The following is a 23864-nucleotide window of genomic DNA, read 5'->3' as shown; positions in this document are numbered from 1 at the left end:
CGCTTCACAAACAAGAAATCTCACTAAACCAGACAACCCATGCGCGCGCGCTCTCTCCCACTATCTCTCTCTTTATCGCGGGATTAAAAAGATGTACATTCCCTCTTGTCCTTTTGAACTCCTCTTGCTTGCTTTATATATTATCTGCGTAGAAGTCTATTTTCGAAAATACGTAGGCTACGGTCAGGTCATACTCAAAAACTAATTCATCTGAAACAGTCGTGCTTACTGTAAATTCATTTTTAATCAGTGTGCGCGCGCACGCGTGTCTGTTTGTGGGACAGAAGGTCTGAGGTAAAAATGCTTGCGCTGGTGGGCTAAAGCGTGTCTGCCTTCTGTTGTGCACCTGTAAAACGATTTGCCCTACGCAAGACATCAAGAAGCAAATGCCATGTGACAGAAGTACAACACCACTCCATTGGCTCTGTGGGAATGTGACATCAGCACATCTCCCTCCTTCCCTCCCTCCCTCTCCTTTCCATCTCTCCTTCTGGCTGTCTCCCATACTCGCTCTTTTGCTCGCGTCTTCCCTCTCCTGTCCTCAGAGTCCCCCCCCCTGTGTGATGGCGTGCGTCTCTACTGCTGCAGCGGCGACTGGGGCCTAGCCGACGGCCTTGCCCCTGCCTATCACAGCCGGCGCCTAGAAGCGATATTAATACGAACCCTGAGGGTTGGCGCGCGGTCTGCACGGGAGAGCCTGCCTACTCCCTGGCTCCTGCTTAGAATTATGAGCGTTTCAGCATCCTCTCTTGCTCGCATTTGCACGTCCAGCTCCTTTCAGCTCTCGTGAGACTGAGGAATGAAAATCTGCAACCATGATGGAAGGTATGCAAAAACGGATGTACCCATCCTCGTATTATGTTCTTATTCCGCCAACAGTTTGGAAACGTATTAATCTCGCATCGTAGCCAATAGTGCTCGTCCCTGATTAGCGGTATACCTGCAATACAACGTCAACACAGCAATAGCTCTCCCAATTGTTCGCTTGTTTTGACTCTGGGCGAAATAAGGAAGGAGATGTTGTATAGTGCAAAGGACGTCGGCGTTAGAGATGTGCGATTGTGTCCCTCAAGGTTGCCCCTTGATGGCAATTAAGGGCGTTGTAAGGAGGTTGTTTCTTTCCTGACAGACATGATGATGTGTCCTCTGCACGCCCTTCTGTAGTTAAATGCAGCATTTAACTTAAAGGTTTCATGACTGATGAAACGTTACACTAAATATTAAATGCGTGGGCGACTCAGGAATGTCATATGGAAATTGTACCGTCCACCACTAATTATACCAAGTGCTCTGTCTCCCAAATTCAGTGGAGGTCCGGCATGAGAGTGTTAGGGTGGCTGTCTTTTGAAAATCTAGACTTTTAGAATGACATTGTACAGCGTTTTAGCCTATTCAGAATAGGGTGTTCGTACAGCCATAAAAATAAGCTGCCTCACGTCACATCCTTTTGTATTCGGGGTTGAGTTCCTTTGCAGTAAGCCATAAGTGTTTCTTAACATGATCAATCTAAATCTATTTAGCACAAGTGAATTTGATGGGAAAAGTCTACCTGGATTGTGTGAAAGAGTATTGTCTGGCTGGTTGGTTACTTTGTTTTACATCGGAACATCTCTAAGCATGATGACAAATGGCAGGTGTGTCTGTGTGGATGCTTCACTTGTGGGATGATGATAAGCAGAATTATAGCTGGATGATGCTTTTGAGTCCAAAATTATGTTTTTTGGGGGGGAGTGGGGAGGGGCTGGGCTGGCTGACTAGTGTGCCTTTAAGGTGACTTGGTAACATTGATAACACTTTATAGCAAGTCGTTTTACCCCACATGACACCATAAGAGGGTATCACTGTCCAACTTGTTGCATTGAAATGTGACGTATACAAAAAGACACGACATAGTCAACCTTGCCTACATGTTCATGGGTTAGTAGTACTATGATTGCTCATTGATTGATTTTGTGTGAGGTCACATGAGTTTGGGTTTCTGCTTTTTCTGAGTGCATATTAGATAAATAAACAACATTTATATTTATGCATAAAGCACTGAATCTGCTACTGTCTGCTACTATAACTGTTGGTCCAGAATGACTGCAGGGGTAGTGAGATCTTGACTTAAGGGCCTGTTTTCCCATCTGCTGCACTTTATGTGTTTTGGGGCATTATTACACGATTAAGAACATGGCCATCGCTCGGGGCCACTCATATGGGTATGTAAACAACATGAGATGGGGAAGATATGGCCCTAGTCATTAAGGTTTTGTATAGTTTGAACTCCTTGTTGTTTTATCCCAATATAATTTCGTTATCACACGGAATAGTCTTTTCCTGAGGATGTGTTAATAACACAGTGATATTGTGCTGCTCTGAGGAGTGCAGAATGTATAGTACAGAATACATTAGTTCAGAGGAGTCAGTACACTTTTTCATCAGTACGTTTCTCACCCTGTGAATAAACATTTTAAATTGTATATTTAACATTATGAAATCTCTTTCTCTCACTCTCACCCCCCCTCTCTCTCATTCTCTCTCTCACTCATTTCACTATTTCTCTCTCTCTCTGTCTCTGTATTACAATCAGGATTGAAAAAACATTCCAGGAGGGTGTTTGGTTTCAGGAAGAAAGAGAAAGACAATGACTCAACGTGAGTGTAGCTGCTGGCAGGTTCACTCTTTTTTTATGTACAGTAATTGCATAGCAGCACAACAACCATCTGATGCAAACACAACAATCACAACCTGATGCAAACAATCCAGCAAGTATGGCCTTCATAGTGCATCTCTAGAGTACCGTTTGAATGCAAGGAACATGCTGAGAACATGTCGACACAGTCCGAGAACACCTCACTTCACCTCTGCCTTTCTCTTTCAGGGGCTCGCCTGACAGAGACAGATCTGTACGTATACCAGCAGGGACCAACCCTGTCCTCAAATTATTGTATGCTCCCATACGCTTTTGATGTACAGTAGTCCCAGTTAAGGCTGTTGTGTGTCATAGTCATAATGTGTGTATTGGCACTTTCACATTCGTTACCTGCAGTCTTTTTTTTTTCTTTTTTTTATGTATTCTTAGAAAAAGACTAATGGCGCTCCAAACGGATTCTATGGGGAGATTGATTGGGATCGCTATGTGAGTAAATTTTCTATTTGGAATTTTCTATTATGGTTTGGAAACATCCCAATGGTCTCCAGTTTGAGAGTCGTCTGGTTACCAAGCTGTTTATGTTGAGCATCATAACTGCAAACTGTGCTCTGATATAATGTAATGTGGCAGACGGAAGCTATTTATGCTGTTGCTGCTGCACTCTAATCATTAAAAGGCCTGTACTAGAATCAAGCTCTGAATGAAGCGTTCAGGTTTTGCCCAGCATTCCTGTCTCCTGTTCCATTTGGGCTCAGCATTATTTGAATGATTCCTGGGGTTGTTTTAATGCAAAAGATTAGCCCGTCATATACTGGTTTCCCTCTCATCAGTCGCTGTCCAAAACTGACTTCCAACTGTGCTCATGAGTTAAGTGCATACATTGTCTTCAACTGGCATGTTTTAAAAACAGCCTGGCCAAGAATTCCTGTGCCCCATTTTTGCTATGATGATGATTAGGAATATCAGTCTTTTTTTCCTAAAAGAGTTTTTTAGATGGGCTCACTAACTACAGACACGACTGGTGAAACACAATCAAGTGTATACGGTGTGCCATAACTGGTTTCTCAAAGACCAAATCTTCCGACTGCAACATCATCATATTAGTATTTCTGTGCAGTAGTGTATTCAATATCCAGTTTTTCACTATTAAACCAATAGCGCTGAATACAAACTTATTTGCTAGCAGGTGTCTGCAATTCTCTTAGAGATCACAACAGTTGTTCATACACACTCACAGACACATACACACACACACACACACACACACACACACACACACATGCACACTACCTACAGTAAGTATTGACCATTGGCGTTCTATGTTTTCTCAGAACTCCCCTGATGTGGATGCTGAAGGATTCAGCGTCAGACCAGGGGACCAATCCGAAGATATCCTTGCATGTGTGCTTTTGCTATGCTGGATTCTATGTCACACAGTTTTTGTTTTCGCTTGGCTAATGGCTTCTCCAGCTGAAATCAGTGGACATACTGTATCTCCCCCCACGGGGGCCTGGGAGAGGACAGCAGGAGGTTAAAGTGGACAGTGCATGGGTCAATCAACAGTTCAGCCCCCATGAGAGGGAGAGAGGATGGTGTCTGGTGAGGAGGCTGTGACATGAATCTGAACCATTTTTTAAGCATATACAGTACAGTGGATGTGGGATTTGTTTGAAAATCATTCACAGCACCTGTCCTATGGTTTGTTGGATAGATATTATAATTCCGTGACAGTGTGCTGTACTATGATTAGGGAACTGGAATAAATGTTTGTTTGGAGAATCTCTCTCGCGCATGCACGCTCTCTCTCTCTCTCTCTCTCTCTCTCTCTCTTCCCCCACCATCCATTTTTCTGGTCATTTTTAATGTACAACTTCTTCACATACAGTACCACAGCAGCTGTGCTTGACAAACATACCGATTCCAGTAAGCTCCTTGACAGATCCATACGTGCCCCCAGAGCTAAGGCCTTCTCGTCCAGTGAGTCGGAGGGCGAGGAGGATCACCTGAAGAAGTTTAAGATCAGGATCAAGCCCCTGGCCTCGGACAGCTCCAATTGCTCCGTCCCCACCATGGATGAGCTGAAGGCTTCAGTGGGCACCTTGGCCATTTCTCCCTCACCCCTGGTAAGTACTGGAGTCAGGACACACACATACTGTGCACAAACAAATATACAGCATACACATCTCAATGCTGGCCATACTAGACGTGGTTTCATGTGTCTACGTGTCTTGAAGTTATTTTTTTGTAAATATGATGTAAAGCTCTAGCTCTTGACGTGTGTCGCTCTGTCTCCATCTCTCTACCGCCCCTCCTCCATACTTGCGTTGGTTTCTGACAGAGAAAAAGTCCGGTAAGCTTAGCTAATATCTTCACACATCTTCTGGCTTTGTCATTCATTCTCTTACTCTTATTACTCTGGCCAAGATGGAGCTGGTCCATAAGAATATGGCAGACCTCCATCTCTCTACATCTTGTGCTGGGTTTTCATGAGCCACCCGCTACATTTGATTATTTGGCATGCCCCCTATTAATTGTGCTGTCTTGCAATGGATTTAATCAACCAAATGCTTCAGTACAGGAAGTATTTGCTCACAGCAGTTTTGCCACTGATGGGTGTCGATCTACTGCTTGTCTTTATGCTGATTTTCAGTTTTTGCAAATGTTGATTACCGCTTGTTAAATTATTTATTATATATTTTAAATTTCCCCTAGTCTAATGCATGGCTCAACTAGCTTCATTTTTTTTGTTCAACTGATTTAATCTCTTTTTTTTTTTGGTTTGATTCACTACTCACTCTCTGACCAGGCCTATTCTTTCTTCCTTTTTGCTGACCTCAGAGACGAAGTCCAGTAAGTCCAACCCCCTTTTACCTGAATAGCAGAACTTCTCCTGTAACACATGTTCATACTGTAAACAATGGTCCCTGCAGTTCATCCTAGTATACAGTATTGCTAGCATGTAGCTAGTGGCTAGTCGCACTGTCGCATTAGATATCACATGTTCCACCTCAATCCTGATGCTCATGTTAAAAGTGTGGATGGTTTGGTATGAGTTCTTGGCCTGTGATGTTTGGTTGATTGAAGTGTTCAGTTGGTCACATTTCTGTGTTGAGATTTGCACTCATCCAAAAAGTGCAAATTGGAAACATGTCTAAGAAATTGTCCAATCTGTTCTTTCTTGCTACAGGGTCAAATGAGAAGAAACCTCTCAAGTGAGTACATATTTCAGAATTTCACTTGTTCAGTGGACAGTGTCATAAATGGTATACACCCTATGCTTCTAGTTTCCTTATAGTGTTTCAAAGTAGGGGAAACAAATCATTTAACACTAATAACACTGCATTTTTGTGACAGCATTCAGTTCTAGCACAACATTCACAAATGCAGAGATAGACAGATACCAAAATCGATTGTGGTAGTGATAACATTGGTACGGTAATGACGTTGAAGTGCTTAAGTAAATATCTTCTCCCCGCAGGCGAAGAGATCGCCAGGCCCCGGCGTTCCACCCCTACACCAGGCGCTGAGCTCGACACTCCCAGGTCAGCCAATTACAGCTCGCAGCGGTTACTCACTTGGTTATAGTGCTGACCCAACTAGGAAAGCTAAAGCTAAACCCTTACTCTAACGAATGGAAAGAGTTACAAGTGCTGTATGTTCACACTGTATCATGCTTGTATGGTGTGCTAGTTCTGCTCTTAATCACATTTGCGAGATGGTATCTGTAAGCTGTGTGGTCTTACATTGCAGCAAAAGATCATCAGAGAATGCAAATACTTTCTTTGGTCCACCATTTGAAGCCAGCTTTGAAACGTTTGAAGCACAGCACTCAGAAGGTATGTGACATACAGTATATTTACATTTAACATATATTCGTGGTTCCCACAATGAACTTTGAGGTAGACTGTAAATTATATATATGGTGTGTCTTTGTTAGGTTGTACATTTACATGGACAACATTTTCCATGTAGCAGACAGTTAACTGAATTTAAATGTTCATATTTCAGTGTTCATTGTGGAGCCAGAATTCTGGTGTCAGACGAAAATTCAACCACCTTCACCTTTGGCCAGACCCTATCCCTCTGGAGGTACAGTAACTCCTGATTACTCGTGTTCATCTGTACTAATTGATGTTCACACAGGCTGGAGAGAGACTCAAATGGAATGTCCTCTGACAGATTCACAGCTCTAAATACTGTGCATCGATTCATGTGTTTGACCATGTGGGCACTCCTAGTAAGCTTTGTCACTTTGTTTTACAGCTCCTCCTCCTCTCCCTCCAAAGAACGTTCCAGCTACACCTCCCTGTCGTACTTCCAGCTCAGTGGGGTCCTCAGGTACCATCAGCAGCTCATAATAATAATAATAATAATAATAATAATAATGCCACTGCTTGGCAACCAATGGCCAATCAAAATTCAGCAGCCAAAACAATTAAGTACATCCCATTAGTTTCCGGAAATTAGGAGAAGTATTGTAAATTGTTGTGCAATATCGTGACATGAGGCTTTGATGTTCCTCCGCAGGCTACTACAGTGTGGTGCCCAGTGTAAGAGCAGACAGCTGTGCGTATGCAGACGGCTTGCTGTCAGAACCGTCTCCCATGCCCGACCTGGACAACGTCTTCGGCCCCCCCGACCCCCCCTCATCTGCTGACGACACATTCCAGTTGGGCTGGGCCAGCTTCAGCGAGGGGCGGGGCTCCCCCTCCAGACCCCCACCTCCCGATGAGCCGGCGCCCCCGCCTCCTCTCTGCTCCTCTCCTCCGGATTCTCCTCCGCCCCCGCTCCACATCGCCATGTCTCCTCCTCCTCCTCCTCCTCCGGACTCCCCCCCGCTGCCGCTCCACGTGCCCATTCCTCCGCCGGACTCGCCGCCGCCGCCGCCTCCGTCCGCCACGCCTCCGCCGGACTCGACCCCCACCAGCCCCCTGGGCCCGCCTCCCGTGGCGCCCGTGCCTCCGCTGCCCACCGCCTTCATCCTGCCGGAGTCCTTCCCCGACTCTCCGACACCGCCGCCGCCACCGTCACCGCCGCCACTTCCACCGCCTCTACAGCAGCAGGAGGAGTCCGAGTCCGAGGACGAGGAGGTGGAGGAGGAGGTGAAAGAGCTGTCATTGGCCTGCGCCTCTTCGTTCCTCCCTCCCCCTCTACCAGCGGAGCGCTCCCCCCTCACTTGCGGGCCCCCTCCACCGCCGCTGGGCGTCAGGTGGACCCCGGAGCCAGTGATGGGCTCCCTGAGGGAAGCTTTCTCGGCTTCGCCCAAAGAGTTTAGTCCGGGCCTGCGTGGAACACCACCCCCTCTGCCACCACTCACCTACAGGAGCGTGGTGTCCTCTCCAGGGCCAGGGAGTGGTAAGTGTGTCACCCCCCACACCCATACTCACACACACACACACACACACACACACACACACACACACACACACACACACACAAAGACACAAAGACACAACACCTTAACATTAATAAGCTGGAGGGTGACTGTGGTGCAAGCGGCGGCAACATTTGTTCTACATTTGAATCCAAATACCCACAGGGGACCCACATTTGAATCTGACTCGTGGTCATTTCCTGATCCCACCCCCATCCATCTCTCCCTCCCGCTCGCTTCCTGTTACTCCTCACTGTCCTGTCTGAATGCAGGCAAAAAGCCCAGAGACAGACTTTTTTAATAGGCGCACTCTGGAAGTGGCCCTATTGAAGATGAGTGGCAGAAGTGGAGGCTAATGAAGGCTAATGTGCTGTTCTCCCCAGGGACATGCTCCCCTGCGCGGCCGGCCACACCCCTGTCCGCAGGAAGCCCCGTGCCCCCGCTCCCACCTCGGCCCTCATCGCGACCCAAACTACAGCCTGGGAAGTCCAGCGTCAGCGACCTGGTATGTAATGCGGTCATCACGTATTAAGACTGCTTGTGGTATCCGAAACAATATCCGCTGTGTTATAGGCCTTAATACCATAAGGTACTGTGTACTTTACACTGTAGAGTAGTTTGTGAGACTTGTGAAAAGAGACATATTCCTAGTTTACATTATTGTAAATGCAGAACTTCATGAACCCCATGAATACAGATACACAGTACGTATTTTACTAGCAGAACTGATTGCCACTAACATGGCTCTCAGTACTTTCAAACTGTTATCATTCAAGTTCAAGACACAGTGAGCTCCACACCCACCTCACTGACACAGAGAGACCCCCGTCCTGTCTGCCGGTCTCTCCTAGGGCCGGTGGTATTGTAGTGGGTAAGGAGCTACAGTACAATAGGCTAGCATGCAGTAGCCTGAAAGTTGTGTGTTCAATTCCAAGCTTTCACGGTTGTGCCCTTGAGACAAGGCACTGAACCTCAAAGTTGCTCCGGGGACAATGTAGTACCCTTGTTATAGAGTAGAGATAATGTAAGTCACTTTGGACAACAGTGTCAGCTAAATGAATAAATGTAAATGTAATGTCCGCCCTCTCTCTCTCTCTCTGTTGTGCTGTAGTCCCGGTCGTTCAGCCCTCCGGTGCACTCCTGGAGCCCCCCTCCCTTTGCGCCACTGGCCCGAGCGGAGAGCACCTCGTCCATCTCGTCGGTCACCTCTCTGAGCGCCGCCTCCACCCCCACCCTCTGCCTGCCTGTCTCCAGTAGGAACCTCTGCAGTCTGTCGTCATGGCTAATAGACCTGTGAACTGTGCTCGTCCAGTAGCTTTGTGTTCACTGTGGAATGGCATTTTTTGCCAGTTTTTTCAAACCATAGAAATTTACTTGACATATATTGAAAGAGACATATTATTTGAATGGATACAGACAGTGTGGCATCTATATGTAAGGAATGACAGAATCTGTATATCATTATTAATGTTATTTTGTGTGCTATCCCTCTCTCTCTCTCTCTCTGTCTTTGTCTCTCCCTCCCTCTCTCTCTCTGTCTCTCTGTCTCTCTCTGTCTCTCTCTCTCTCGCTATCTGTCTCTCTCTCTCTCTCTCTCTGTCTCTCTCTCCCAGCATGCTCTAGAGGGCCCAGTCCCCTCACCATGGGCCCGCAGGACACCCTTCCTGTGGCCGCTGCCTTCACAGAGACCATCAGCGCTTACTTCAAAGGCGCTGACCCCAGCAAGTATGTTTGCCACTCACAAACACCAACTTAAATCACACACACACACACACACACACACACACACACACACACACACACACACACACACACACACACACACACACACACACACACACACACACACACACACACTCAAAGCAGGATGTGATTCTGCTGCTTCAGTTCAGTGCTGACATGGCTTGCAGGCCTTCCTATGCTGATGAGTATAATTATGGGCAAATACTTGAAGGGAAAACACAAACCACTGTTTACAAGACTTTGACTAGAAGAATAATATGTTGGTTGTTAATTAATGATGTCAATCATGGTTATCATCATGATTTAATGTGCATTGTCATTTTGCATTAATGCAATAAACTGTACATGTAAACTGTAACCAGTAATTGAGCCCATCACCTCTGTTTTGTTAGCGCTTTGCTCTATTTATGTAGGCAGTTTTTAATGTTTCATTCTTCATGTAATGCTTCACGACATTGTGCTGCTGTTATATATAAATAATGGTGAGGGTTGAGAGGTTGGGGAGGTGATGCTGTGTGTGTTGTAGCTCAGGCTCATGAGAGGGCATGGTGTTGTTTTGCTCAGGTGTGTGGTGAAGATCACTGGGGAGATGGTGCTCTCCTTCCCCGCTGGAATCACCCGGCACTTTGCCTCGCATCCCGCTCCCCCCGTGCTCACCTTCAGCATCACACACTACAGCCGTCTGGAGCAGGTCCTGCCTAACCCTCAGCTGCTCTGCTGGTAAGCTATACCTCACACACACGCACGCACACACACGCACACACACACACACATACACCTATACACACACACACACACACACACACACACACACACACACACACACACACACACACACACACACACACACACACACACCCATACATGCATACACACACACACACACACACACACATACTGTACACAAATAGTTGTTGCCTTAAGCTAGCCATATCAAAGCTTTCTTTCCTGCATAAACTGTGGCAGTTTCAAGGGGTGTGTTTGATCACTGTTGCCATGTTGGATACACACACACACACACACACACACACACACACACACACACACACACAGACACACGCAGACACATAGATTATACAAATATATTACCCCCTGCACTTGCACAGCAAATGAATTTACCATATCTATACCTGTTCAACTATTGGATGAGGGTAACACATTTGTTCAGTTACTATACGGCATTGTGTTATGATGGAAAAGGCAGCACTGGCACAGTGCTGTATTTCTGGCCTGAGATCCTCATTACAGTAAGAACAAAAGCATGCTGTACATTGTGGCAAGCATTCTTCAGACCAATAATCCCGAAAACTGGCATTATGATTTTCTTTTTAAAAAGGTTAAAAGTCATAATCATCTCTACACAGCAACGCAGATAAATGACTGCTATCACTGACCCTAGAATGCACATACCAGTGTCCTCTAACACAACAGATGCTGACTTGCGCCTCTGTAGCCTAATAAATGTGGTGAAAGCCTAATAATTGCAAACTCCTCAGCAATTACTTCTTGTCTCATCAGCTCCAGTGTGTGTAACAGGATACATGCCAGTATGCGTTACTTTCGCTGAGCCACGGCCTTCCTATCATGACATTTGCTGACACCCTCTCAGGAAGTCCGTATCTACAACTGCCTACAACTGCCTGTGACCCGTTTAATTAGAGCCGTATATAAATACTGGTGTTGTGATTCATATGCATTCTGATTCACAGTGAAACTACAGAGCCCAGCTCTGACACAAAGGAGTTCTGGGTGAACATGCCAAACCTGATGAGCCACCTAAAGAAAGTGGCTGATCAGAGGCCTCAAGCAACATACTATAATGTGGATATGCTAAAATACCAGGTGAGAGTTTGGCCATACTGCCACGGTATTGGCCCTCATTGGTGACTAATGCCCTGCATGTAACGCGACGGTCTGTGTATTGCCAGTTTGCGTAATACTGTAAAAAAAATAAACAGTATAGTTTTAGTGTTGTTGTTGTGTGGTTATTATCATAGTGCAGTTATTCCTATATTGTAGTGTAATTTGTTGGTATAGTATTTGGAAGTTATAAGACTTTACAGACACTTGTTTCACATTTGCTTTGTGTTGAAATTGCATATTGCCCTACAAGAAATGTTTTTAAAACAGTAGTTTCAAGCTGTGCCCTTCACCTGTTCGCCGTTTCTCTTTACCTATCAACTACACTATTTGAAGCAGTAGAAGTTGTCAAATCCCTGAAAACCTCGAATGTCTAAGTGTGCATCTCCCACCTCTAGGTGGCAGCAGAGGGCATCCAGTCCACCCCACTTAACCTGGCAGTTAGCTGGCGTGGTGATACCACCAGCACTGACCTCAGGATAGACTACAAGTACAACATGGAGGCTATGCCTGACCCCGTGGCCCTTACCAACATCCACTTCATGGTGCCTGTGGACGGTGGCGTCGCCAAACTCCAAGCCATGCTCCCACCTGCTACTTGGTAATGCCTCAGTACTTCAGAATCTACAGTACATTATTGTTTCTTAAAGTAAGGGAAACACAAAAGCTACACAAGTACACATGGTCCCTTTTTCTCACATCTTTCATGTCTGAGGAAGGGCAGTGTGTCCCGAAACGTCACATGTGGTGAATAAAAAGAATCTTGGGGCTTTAGTGTTCGGACTTTTTTGTCCTTTTTACTGTTGCTTTTTGAGTCCAGCACCTACTTTTTAAATGTTCAGATGTGCGCACCCGCTTCTACACTATTGGATCCCTTTTTCTCACAAAACACCTGTTATGGCTACAGTGTTGCTACATATTTCTCTGAAATTACTGTGAAAATGCTTGCTGTGGGGTTCATATGTAGAGACAAGCTTAACAATTGTTCTGAAGTCTAGCCTTGTACTATTATATACCTCTTGACATTTTTATCAAGATATTCTGCAAAGAAAGGCTCTTTATTGGCTGTTTAAGGCTCAGCAAGGTTTCCAAAGCTCTGTCCATGAGTTGACCAAAGCCCAAGTTTAGTCAAGCAGTTATTGTATGATCTTGCACAAAACAACATTATGGTCATCTGTAATATTACCAGGGTTGTAATAATAAGCTGTTTTACCCTTGAAGGAATCCTGAACTGCAGGAAATGCTTTGGAAGATTCCGGAACTTTCTCAGAAATCTGAAAATGGAGGTAAGTAATGTGGCTGTGTATTTGTGGTGTTTAGCTTGTACACATTTGTGTCCCTTATACACATTTGTATTCCTCTTATACTCTGACTCAGAAACAGAACTTAAGCAGTCTTGTTTGAACTGGTTGGGAGAGAGTATGTGTATGTCTTAAAAAATCCATAGATATTAATGGACTAAATTATCTTTCCTCCCTAACATTAATCGCATAACCACAGACAGTCACAAAGACCAGAGTTCGACCATAAACCAAATAAATGTTCTCGATTAACATCTGAGCCCATCTTTAATGGTAGTGAGACTTGCACGGGTTAAAGTGGTGGCATTTAGTATCAGTATGCAGGAGACTGAGTGCCGCTAATGGACTCATTTCATCTCTCTCTCTCTCTCTTTCTCTATCTCTCTCTCTCCCTCTATCTCTCTCCCCCCAGGAGTGGGTGCTCTGCTGGGGCGCTTTGCGCTGACGAATGGCCCCAGTAAGCCATCCAGGCTAGCTGTGCAGTTCTCCAGCGAGGGAGCCACTCTCTCAGGCGCCAGTTTCCAGTTAGCAGGGACTGGATATCGACTCTCCCTGGTCAAAAAGAGATTCTGTGCAGGTATCTAAGATGTATTGGAATTGCTTCTATTACAGTTTTTTTCAATCGCTAACAAGCGTTTGTCCATTCAGTTGACACATTTTCAAAACTCTAAACACAGTTAGCACAGCATCGGTCTTTCGTGGCCATACCATTCACACATTTCATGTTGTTTTCACACAGTATGCAGTCAGTGAATACATTTTCACAATGCTTACATTTTCTTAACAGACAAACTATACCTCCCAACAAAATAATGGATCGTTTTTGCATTATTTTCGAATGTTAACACACAACATCCCACAATAGTTAAAACAATATTCCAAACCTTAGATACAGTATAAAAACCTCTGCTTCTGCAATGTTATCAATTCAAAAGCAATATATCTCAGCTGATAATAAACAAACAATCGAATAATTGACACACAGATGATTTATGTTGGGTAAATTGGGTCAACCACAGCTGATTTCAGTCTGTTAGACTCAGTGGCAGGGGTCTCTATTACATTGACACTTACACAGTAAAAAGAGGAGGTGATGTTTTTGGAAGCAGAAACAGAAAAAGACAAATACTGTAATGTCTGGACGAGGAAGAGTAAGAGTAAGGGGCCCAGGGAGAAGAGCAGGCCCAGTGAGAGATGCAGTGAGAGGTGCAGGAGCACTGAGAGGAGCAGGTGCAGAGATTAGACACGGTAATATTGTGCTTTTTTTTTGTTCACCCCCTTTTTATCGGGGCTTTTGCTGTTGTTTTTTGTTCAGAATGCTCTTGTGTATCATGGATATTTTGTTCACTGCAATGCTGTAAAACTTTTTCTGTTCATAGTCATCATAGTCACAGTATTTATACTGCACCTCCTGTAGGCCTAGTGAACAGTAAAAAAAAAAAAACATTTTTTGCTTCTTACTGGAATGCATTGTAATGTGAACATTACATCTGGACATACAACTCCCAACCAAGAAATTTAGTGTAAAAATGCTGGATTGCATGTTTTGCATGCAAATACCTGTAAAACTGAAACATAAAAGTCTATGCAGTTTTTGTAATGTGAACAGTAGCCAGTATTTTGAAACCTAGTGTACTCTGATTGACTGCATGTATCTTGTGAAGTGAAAACAAGTTTCATTCTTTGACAAAATAACTTCATTTTGAGTCAGGTTTCCAGTGTTTTGGTAAAGTTAGTGTGTGCAGAGAAATGACGAGTTAGTGTATATGTAACAAAATGTGGTGTAAGAACATGGGATGTGCTTTTGAGAGGAAAATGATCCATTTGGCCAATTGTGTTTTGTAGGTGAGAGTCTGTGTTTAGAGTTTTGAAAATGTGTCAAATGAATGGACAAACGCTTGTTAGCGATTGAACAAAACTGTAATGGTGCAGTCTATGACTCTGGCAAAATCCCGTCTGATACGATGTTTAATGTTCAGATGCAAAAGTACCTTTTTTAATGATTTTGTATTTTACTGTAAACCTAGTCATTCATATAATGTCAGTCTAGGGAAACAACATTGTACTTTTCTTCACAGGGAAATATATGGCTGATAATTGATGCTGCTGAAAATATGACCATATCTACAATGGCTTTAGACTGCTCTGCAGAAGGAAGGATATCTGTCTTTCATTCATGCGACAAACGGAGACGAAAATGAGAAGAACATTTTTAATTGAAAAAAAATCATCTGAGATTCTTTATCTCAACAAAATGATGTGTATTTAGAGAATAATGTATGTGTGTGTGTAGGAATGAGTGTGTGTGTGTGTGTGTGTGTGTGTGTGTGTGTGTGTGTGTGTGTGTGTGTGTGTGTGTGTGTGTGTGTGTGTGTGTGTGTGTGTGTGTGCGAGAGAGAGAGAGAGAAAGTGACAGAGAGAGAGAGAGAGGGAGTTATGTGAGCCTTGTATGCATACATTTATTACAAAAAAATGTGCAATACCACAACTCCACAACTGAGTTTATGCAAGTTGACACTACCTTATCCTAATTTTTTCATATTCTATCGAATTTATATACATTCCTCTCTTGTCACTTTTCCACCCAGATCTGTTAGTGTAACAAAAGCCAATTCAAATGGGGCACTCCTCGTCACCAGTGCTGCTCAGGCCCTGTTTGAAACGCTGAGGAAAAAATAACTAGGACTAAATGCCTGTGATTATGATAACCCAACTATTTGTATGGACCCATTATGTAATAGGAATATCACAGTACATGTCTTGACTAGGAGTGTTCAATATTAACAGTGGCGAGCAATATGTCATATGACCGTGTGATGGCTCTGACTGAGACTATAGTCTGACAACACAACCGTAGGAGAGGGACAATTCTGAACTAGCATGCAGGTGAAGTGAAATGGCAAAAGCACCCCCAAAGTCACTATACAACACATCCCATAACCTTTTAGGAATATTGTTGTAATGTGTGATAGCACTTTTTTCTAGGTATGTAATCCTGAATGTGGAGTGATACAATGAGAGTTTAGATAAGCGAGGCCTTGAGTTATCTTGGAATGATTTAAAGGTCGCTTCAATGAGAGTTACACTGACCATTTAAATTATTGGAATTATATATGACAAGGGCAGGGTGCCTTGCTGACCGGCTATATTGACTATGTGTAGAGTTTTTTATTGTTCCTGCAGTATTTTTGTGAAAAAAAATCCTCATGGACTGTTGACAGCTTCGTAGTCTAAATCAGTAGACACAAACTAGGTGAATTTTCAAAGTCTTTCAACATTCTGTGTTAAGGTTTGAAATGCATGACCTTGGGTTGGGGGGGTGGGGGGGGCACATAATTTGTTTTCATATTTTTTTTCCATTGCACTCTGAAATCCAATGATGTGCAGTGGCTGTTTTTCAGTCAACTTGCTCTTGAAATTTTGCACACAAGAAGACCTTAACCGTGTATATGAGAAAGATTTGGTGACTGAAATACAATTTGATCTCATACTGTATGTTAATTTGTTTTCCACAATGTGGAGTATTTTGTTTACCATTTTCCTGTAGCAATATTTAAAGAAATGATATGTAAAAATGTAAAATAAGAATAACTATTGCTATATCCACATGGGTATAGAGTTTCTATGTGTGATCATAGAAATGTTTTATGTTGCTAAACAAGATGTCTTAGCCTTTACAACACATGACAGCACTTTATGATTTATATTTTGTTTTCTTTGTCAATTTCTTAATATGTCTATCATTGACTTCATGTAATATGTGTAATGGATTTAAATGGAGTTTCTGTCATTATCACTAGACTGTTTGTGTCCCCATTTATCACCTGAAGCCACAGTAACTCTGTATGGATTCATTGTTGATCAAGTTGATTTGCACATGTTTGTTTGAGTATAAAGAAAATGGTTTTGTTCATCTTCATATAAACGCACTTTGCAATTTAGAGCAGTAATAGGCTAACTGTGTGTACATATTTTATCACAGTTTCTCCATGTCCCACTTGTTTAAACTCTGCTCAGAGAACTTAATGTCATCATACCTGGCATGATTCAGATTCAGAGAAATACTCCTTGATATATATTTAAGTGGAAAAAAATAAATGCCATCAAACAACCATGCACCTCATAAACACATTAACCTGGGTCCCTTTTCCTTACAAATAAAACAAATCCAACAAATAACTGATATGATTATTGAGTATGGCCCATGTTACAAAAGACCACTACTGTAGGCCTACAGTATAGGCTATATCATGGTGAGACCTTATAGGGCTATCTAACATTTAGCATTAAGGCAGCATGACTTCTGAGAAAAGCCACAGTGACTCATGCTGCATGCACAGAACCTTACATGTGTAGCAGGAAAGTGCATGGGCCCCTGACCTTTGATGAACAACAAAGATCAGTGTGCATGGCCCTAGGACTGTCCTTACAATAGGCCTTCAACTAGCCTATATTTTTGTCTGTCATCTGTCTCCAGGTTCTTCTCTCTTAGAGGATTAACATGATTTTGACTAATGCATTCGTTGAACTAAGTTCTTAGCCATATATTAGGCTAGACATTCACTGAAGGTGGAAGGTACTCCTCCAGTTTCACCACTCAAGGAGGAAGTCGATGGATACAATTGAAGTCCCTCCCAGCGTTGTCAAGACAACACAATGCTCAAGCTGCCTCGTGAGTTTCCGGTTCTGTGTGAGTTCTCATTACACTTTTTAATGTCCCATGGCATTGCAAAATATGTTTCATGTTTTACCTACGCTTTCACCGCTCATGTTACGTCAAACAATGGTAGGCCTAGTTTAGCTCGCATGTTTGTAAATTCTAAATGTAGGCTATGCTTGCTTAACTTTGTCTTATAGAACTGCGCTCTGTTTATGGAAGAGCTTCTGCCTTGTCAGTGCATTCAGAGAATAATCAGTTCGACCGCTATGGTTACATTGTGTCACTGACTTCGGAACAGTAGGCTACCAGGTGCATTAGATAGCCTATTCACGGCTTTTTAATGGTTTGTGAAAATAGGTTAGCCTACTACTTTCCAATAAAGTAGAAATTCATTATCCTGAGAATGCCCAGACCTTCATAATTGTAGGCTATAGGTTACAGTAGGTTAAATAAACCCTGAAGCACTGATAAACTAGCCTACACCACATGAAGTAGCCTAGGCCTAGACTATTTGGAATGTTCTGAGAAAAATGATGAGTTGTGTTTGCGTCAAATCTAGGCTACCTGAGGACTTATGAAAGATGTCCGATCTTGCAAAAGAGAAAGCTGCTCGACTGCTGAAGAAGAGAGGCAGTTTGTCTTCTCTTGGAAGTCACGAAATTAAAGCGAAGGACACGACTGGGAAAACAAAAGAGTACGTCTGAGTTATTCTGTTACTGTATTTTATGAACATTAACTAATTCAAACAGATGCGCATGTATTGGCTTTGAGTTGGTGCCTAGGAAAATGTTCTGGTGCTATTTCCTTCTTATTTCGTGAGTGACACATCATAGTAGATGGTGTAGTGTGTGGTTGAATGAAAGTAGGCTAATGAATAGCCTCACTTTTGACATAGGCTACAGCTGTGCAACCACTGGACCATTCAGACCTGAATAGTTGGGATTGCTAATATGACTGGTCTTGTCTGCTATAAAGGTCTGAATAAATATAAATGGCCGGTGCCTTTTATGTGCTTGTGACAGCTCCATCAGTACAGTGTCCTACATAGATGACCCTGGTCACCATGATGATAACCCACGACCAGCCGTTCAAATGGAGAACACCTATCAGCTCAGTAAGACCTCAGTCTACTAACACATAACAAATAATAATCCACAGCTCTGGTGAGATATTGATATTGTCAATAGACAATTGTGTGATTTCACCCCTCCCTTTTGTGCTCCTGAAGTAAAGTGGACATTTGCTGGAATAAATTGAATGCATGGTGAAAGATCATCTCTGCTTCCTTCCAACAGGCCCCACCAGACGCTTCCCTGTGATGACAGTCAATGACATATTAAAGGATGTTCTGGCCAGTTACCTCCAAGAGGAGAAATATGAGGCAGAGCTGTGTCGGCAAATGACCAAAACAATATCCGAGGTAAACTGGTCAGAGTGGACAGATTTCTATCTATTAATCGGTGTGAATATCACCATACTTTCAGTCCTAATATGCACCCCTGCATTGAACAGCTGTTCTCAAGCTGTGTCTGTCACCTGTGGCTATGTCTCTTGTTTGTTTGGTTGATGCTTAATGTGTTTTATGTCCTACATGTACTGTATGTATACATACAGTATGTCTGTCTGTCGATGCTACTGTATGTACATGTATGTACTGTTCCTGTCCTGAATGAGCTGTCCATGGAAGCTTAAAGAATTTCAGTGCAAACTGACAAATAAAGTTGTATCGTATCGTATCTCAGGTGGTGAAGGCGAGAGTAAAGGACCTGATGATCCCGCGCTACAAGATCATCGTCCTGATCAGCATCGGGCAGCTTAGTGACCAGAACATGCGCATGGGGAGCCGCTGCCTATGGGACGTGGCCAACGACACGTTCTCCTCACACACCTTCAAGAACAGCTCGCTGTTTGCCATCGCCAACGTGTTCGGTGTCTACTCGGAGTGAGTCCTTGTCACTTTTCTAGAAAGCGAGATCATAATAGCACCAGTGCATCATATGTGTAAGGTGCTTTTTACAGTCTATGGTAAGGTGTAAAAAAGAAGTCTTGAGGACATTGCCCACTAGTTGTTTTCAGATCTGTACTGATGTCCAGGACTGGCCATACATTTTGTTTGGATGAAATGTATTACGGCTTTTTAACGGTATGTCACAGTAATATGAAGCAAATGTAGTGTTATTCATGTTTTTTCCTGTTATTTATTTCATCATGGAAAATGTCCCATGCAAAACACTGCTGGATTAGCCATAATGGATATTTTAAATATGTTAATGGAATCCATTTGAATCATTTCAACTATACTAAAGCTGTTACAGAAAAAAACATATATTGGAATATATTATCAATGTTATACTCTATCTTACCTCTGGATACAACATGTATGTGGAAGTCTGTTTGTGGATGAGTGTGTGTTCAGATGAGTTGGATCCATGTATGTTGCAGTGCAATTTTTTAATAATGCTTGTATTAGAAAATATTAGTTAGACTTTGAGTAGTTGTGACAGATGGACATTCAGTGAACTTCTTGCTGGTAACCTTAGCACTGGTTTTCAGTTTTTTCAGAATCGATTTTGCTACTATTGCTGTCAAAATTCAACATAACAAGAAAGACTACACTACCTACTTCACTGACACTGACACAACTTCACTGCTTTTGAAGATGACAAATAAACATTTTATTGCAGCTATTGTAGTTTCCTGGGTTTTCCCCAAGTTTTTCATAGCAACACACTCTTCCTGTGCTTCAACAATATAGTAAGTATGGTTCTGTATTTTAGATCAAATGAGAAAAAAAATATCAACACCATCTACTGTATGAATGGGTTTTATTGCTGCAGAAGCACAATACTGGTACAGAAGGTAGGGTGTGACTTTGGGCACCAAGGAGATGTGTCACCTTTCCATGTCTGGCCTGTGCTGGCAAGATCCCCATTTTGAGTATTAGTCCATATGCAGTATGTTAGCATAGCTTGATGATGTCGCTTTTGCGGCAGCCCACCTGACAGCAGATGGCACTGAGGAGCTGGGTCATATCTCGCCTCTGTCGCTGTGTCTCCAGAGGGCTCTCGGTGGATTCCAGGCCAGTCGGGTCACTGTAGTAACCTATATGGCCAGGAGAAAACCAATCAGGATCGGGGTATGGGGCCTCCTTAGTGCACTATTGAACACTTTCTCATCATTAACTAAAATGATGCAGTGGAAATACTGCTGACTGTTCGATATTTAGAATGTACTGTATAATGCAAGAGATTATTCAAATGCAAAGAAAGGTATAGCACTGCAAAGTGTTTTAAGAGTCTTTACAGCAATTACTAATTACACAGATCCTTCCCCCCAACATTTTATGCTTATATTTCAGCTGTGAGCGCAGCACATATAGAGACCAAGTATTCTGAAAGTTCAAACATATTTCATATATACCCATAGATATGCATGATATATCACTTAATCAACATTCATCCTCCTGATTCTGCCCACTATGAAAGTGGATACAGTGGCACTGACCTTCAGATGTTGGCCCAGTGAGGTCTCGTCTCCACCTGGAGCCGCCACACATGTAGACCACGGCCCGCACAAACTCCCGTCCACAGAGCTTCAGACCCGTACTTCCGCTGCTCTGAGCCTGGACAGTCGTCGCCAGCAGCAGCATACTCAGCACTGTGACTGGAAGCAGGAACGATCCCATCTCTTTTTTGTTTTGTTTTGTTTTGCGCAGTTGAGACAAAGGCTGACTTTTTGATATTAGTGCTCTCTTGAGTAGTTGATGCTGACAGTTACTGACTCACTAGAACACGAACGCTGCTCTGTGGTAAGCTCTCTTGGGAAATCTTTTGATTCCTGTAAGAGATCCTGAATGTCTAATTTATACCTGCCCTGTTCTGTGTGCTTTTCTCTGGTGATGCTGGCTTCCTTATAACATCCAAAAGCGTGTGAGTGTTTGTGTCATTTTTCCATCCTCTTCCCTAATGGGCCTATTCTGACTGTATCAGCTGAGCTTTCCTCTTACTCGGATTTGATGAGGCTTGGGATGGCGTCACGATTTTGTTTGTGGAATCACAAGAAAAGGCAATTAGTGCCATCCCCTGAAAATGTCATGGCCTTCCATGGGAGTCGATTTTAACAACTTGTCTACTTTAATGACAGGCATATCTCTAATGCAGTGGTTTAATGGTGCTGCTCAGGTAAAGTGTGCCTTAATGGTCAGGGCCTCCTTGACACGTAGTGACCTGTCCACCCATAAACAAGGAGATTCCCGGCTCTGATGAGGCCAACTGTCCACGTGGTTGTGCCACTAAATCGCAACCCCCAGACCTTTGTCCTGCCTAGGAGGACGCAAACATGTTGTAGTTCCTTTGATTGGGCATGGCGGAAGTCTGTCGGCTGACGCAGTTTAATTGATTCAGTACTCGATACGTCAGAAAATCGTCACCAATGTTTGAAGATGCTAGCTAGCTTAATGCACTGGCCAAGAAATGTTACATATTAGAGCAGTATTGAATATGCTATTTATACCTCTTGTTACCGATTGTTATTATTATCAATACTGTTGTTGTTGTTGTTTACCTTTCTTATTCAATTTTGGCATTATTTTGTAGAAATGAATTGTAAATGTATTGCTCTCCATTAGTGGTTATTAACTAGAGTCCAGTGGCCACAGCAAACAGATGTTTTCCTGCCTGGCCAAGATCAATGGCCGGTTGGTAACAATGACCATACAGAAAGGTTGTGGGTAATTTCACAGTCAGGGTGTGCATTTTGTTTCAAAAGGGTAAAACATTTAAATATCAGTGTCAGGATTTTACACAGTCAATGTCTGTAGAGGGATACAAAAAAGTGTTAGATTGTCTGTCTACTGTACATGAGTAAATATCCCAGCTGAATTTAAATTCTACTGATGGGTAGTACGTAGTCTGCACTACAATGAATATTAATTATTTCATGTGTATACCGTATGCAGGATATACTGTATGCATAATTATGTTTTTTGTTGCAAATATACCTATTTCTAAAAATAGTCTTGTGTAACTTGTGTTTTGCGCTGAATAGCTATGACACTTTTAAATGCTTGCCTTTCATTGAAAGCTTCTGATGTTGTTGGACAACTGTAAAATTGCCAATGAGTTGTGGAGGTGGTTTAGATTTAAAATTACAAAAATGTGCGTTTTGTGTCAAGAAATTATATTTTTACCATTCTTTTTTCCAGTTGTCCAGGTGCTCCTAAGTCTAGCCATTCATAATAACATATAATGTTGGAATATTATGACATATTTTGGCATACACAGGTCTGTGTGTGAACAATGTCAAGCGCACACCCTGATTGTGACTACTCTCATGTGAAGAACTTCTTTATAAGAACATCAAATTGAAATGTATAAGAAGTAAGATGTAAATACTAAAACATCATATACATCTTATTTCCTTTTGTTTTTAGATTGATTTTAATTTAATTTAAAACAACAACACACTTTAGTTGGCATGTAAGCTGTTTTAATACTCTAAGGGTCTGCTTTGCTTCACAAAACTGGTATCGGCATGTGTAGTTATTTGTGTGTCCATTAGATGTCAGCATATGCATGTCTGCTGCTGTACTAGAATCATGGACATGCTTGACACAGGTTTCTGTAAAAGGGAATAAGGATAAAAAATAGACACATAGTAACTGTAAAGTTACTATATCATGTCTATGTTCCGTCATCCTGTAATCACCTATATAGGCTATATGTTTTTAATAACTTTGCTATAAAAATCCTACACTGCTTTCAAACTATTTCTTGTTAGATTTGGTTGATCCATTTTGCCAGTGAATTAAAACTCAGCTTCAGAGAAAACCTAGCTTTATAAATAGTAAACAAAACCCATCTTTCCTTACTTAATTACAAGTGTGACTGCTATGCATCTGACCCTAGACGACCAGAAGTGGACAAAGTCACAGAATTCATGTCATTAGTTCCACAGGGAAGGTCTTGTATAAATGCTTCTATTAAGACTCACAGTCATAACAATGTGTTCCGCTTCCTCTTGTTTCTACCCCCATAAAGGTCAGCCGGTCAGTACAATGACTTGCCATACAGGATCTCTGAGCTGTGGAGGGATAGGTGTCCTCTAAGTGAACCAAGATGATCAACAGCAAGGAAAATAAGGGCTGTCCAGATTTGGACTATTGCCTGCCTCAAGGCTAGCAGGAATCACACATTAAATAGACTGACACATGACACAGGATCATGAGATTAGATCATGTGTATCATCATTTTCAGTGTATGATACAAAACATCCACCAAGCAAGCTAGCCCC

General features: G+C 42.7%; 3 protein-coding genes across 4 annotated transcripts; 2 read left to right on the top strand and 1 right to left on the bottom strand.

The window, feature by feature from the left end:
• Positions 1 to 571: 571 nt before the first annotated feature.
• sgip1b (SH3GL interacting endocytic adaptor 1b) lies at positions 572 to 16213 on the top strand. The gene is given in 21 exon segments (XM_062551933.1): positions 572 to 825; positions 2573 to 2636; positions 2864 to 2966; positions 3065 to 3121; positions 3967 to 4024; positions 4583 to 4758; positions 5823 to 5847; positions 6114 to 6177; positions 6386 to 6471; positions 6644 to 6724; positions 6899 to 6973; positions 7163 to 7990; positions 8393 to 8514; positions 9121 to 9262; positions 9623 to 9734; positions 10317 to 10472; positions 11462 to 11594; positions 12011 to 12213; positions 12834 to 12898; positions 13326 to 13490; positions 14992 to 16213. Coding segments are annotated over 21 exon segments (2748 nt in total). The 5' UTR covers positions 572 to 815; the 3' UTR covers positions 15015 to 16213.
• Positions 16214 to 17576: 1363 nt separating this feature from the next.
• dynlt5 (dynein light chain Tctex-type family member 5) lies at positions 17577 to 20231 on the top strand. The gene is made up of 5 exons (XM_062556034.1): positions 17577 to 17603; positions 18133 to 18267; positions 18596 to 18687; positions 18869 to 18993; positions 19316 to 20231. The coding sequence occupies exons 2-5, from the start codon at positions 18155 to 18157 to the stop codon at positions 19517 to 19519; spliced, it is 534 nt and encodes a 177-aa protein (XP_062412018.1). The 5' UTR covers positions 17577 to 17603; positions 18133 to 18154; the 3' UTR covers positions 19520 to 20231.
• Positions 20232 to 20432: 201 nt separating this feature from the next.
• insl5b (insulin-like 5b) lies at positions 20433 to 23864 on the bottom strand. Of its 2 annotated transcripts, XM_062556011.1 has the most exons (3): positions 23565 to 23864; positions 21078 to 21236; positions 20433 to 20675 (listed from the first exon to the last, which is right to left on the bottom strand). In XM_062556011.1, exons 1-3 carry the CDS (start codon positions 23638 to 23640, stop codon positions 20533 to 20535), a joined length of 378 nt encoding a protein of 125 aa, XP_062411995.1. In that variant the 5' UTR covers positions 23641 to 23864; the 3' UTR covers positions 20433 to 20532. The 2 variants fall into 2 exon arrangements, with proteins under 2 accessions (XP_062411995.1, XP_062412005.1); XM_062556021.1 differs by lacking the exon at positions 23565 to 23864 and having other exon boundaries at positions 21078 to 22552.

Source organism: Sardina pilchardus, chromosome 2 (assembly GCF_963854185.1).
Source record: "Sardina pilchardus chromosome 2, fSarPil1.1, whole genome shotgun sequence".
Lineage (NCBI taxonomy): Eukaryota > Metazoa > Chordata > Actinopteri > Clupeiformes > Clupeidae > Sardina > Sardina pilchardus.
The sequence above is the reverse complement of the archived record's forward strand: the minus strand, read 5'-3'. Positions and strand labels throughout refer to the sequence as shown.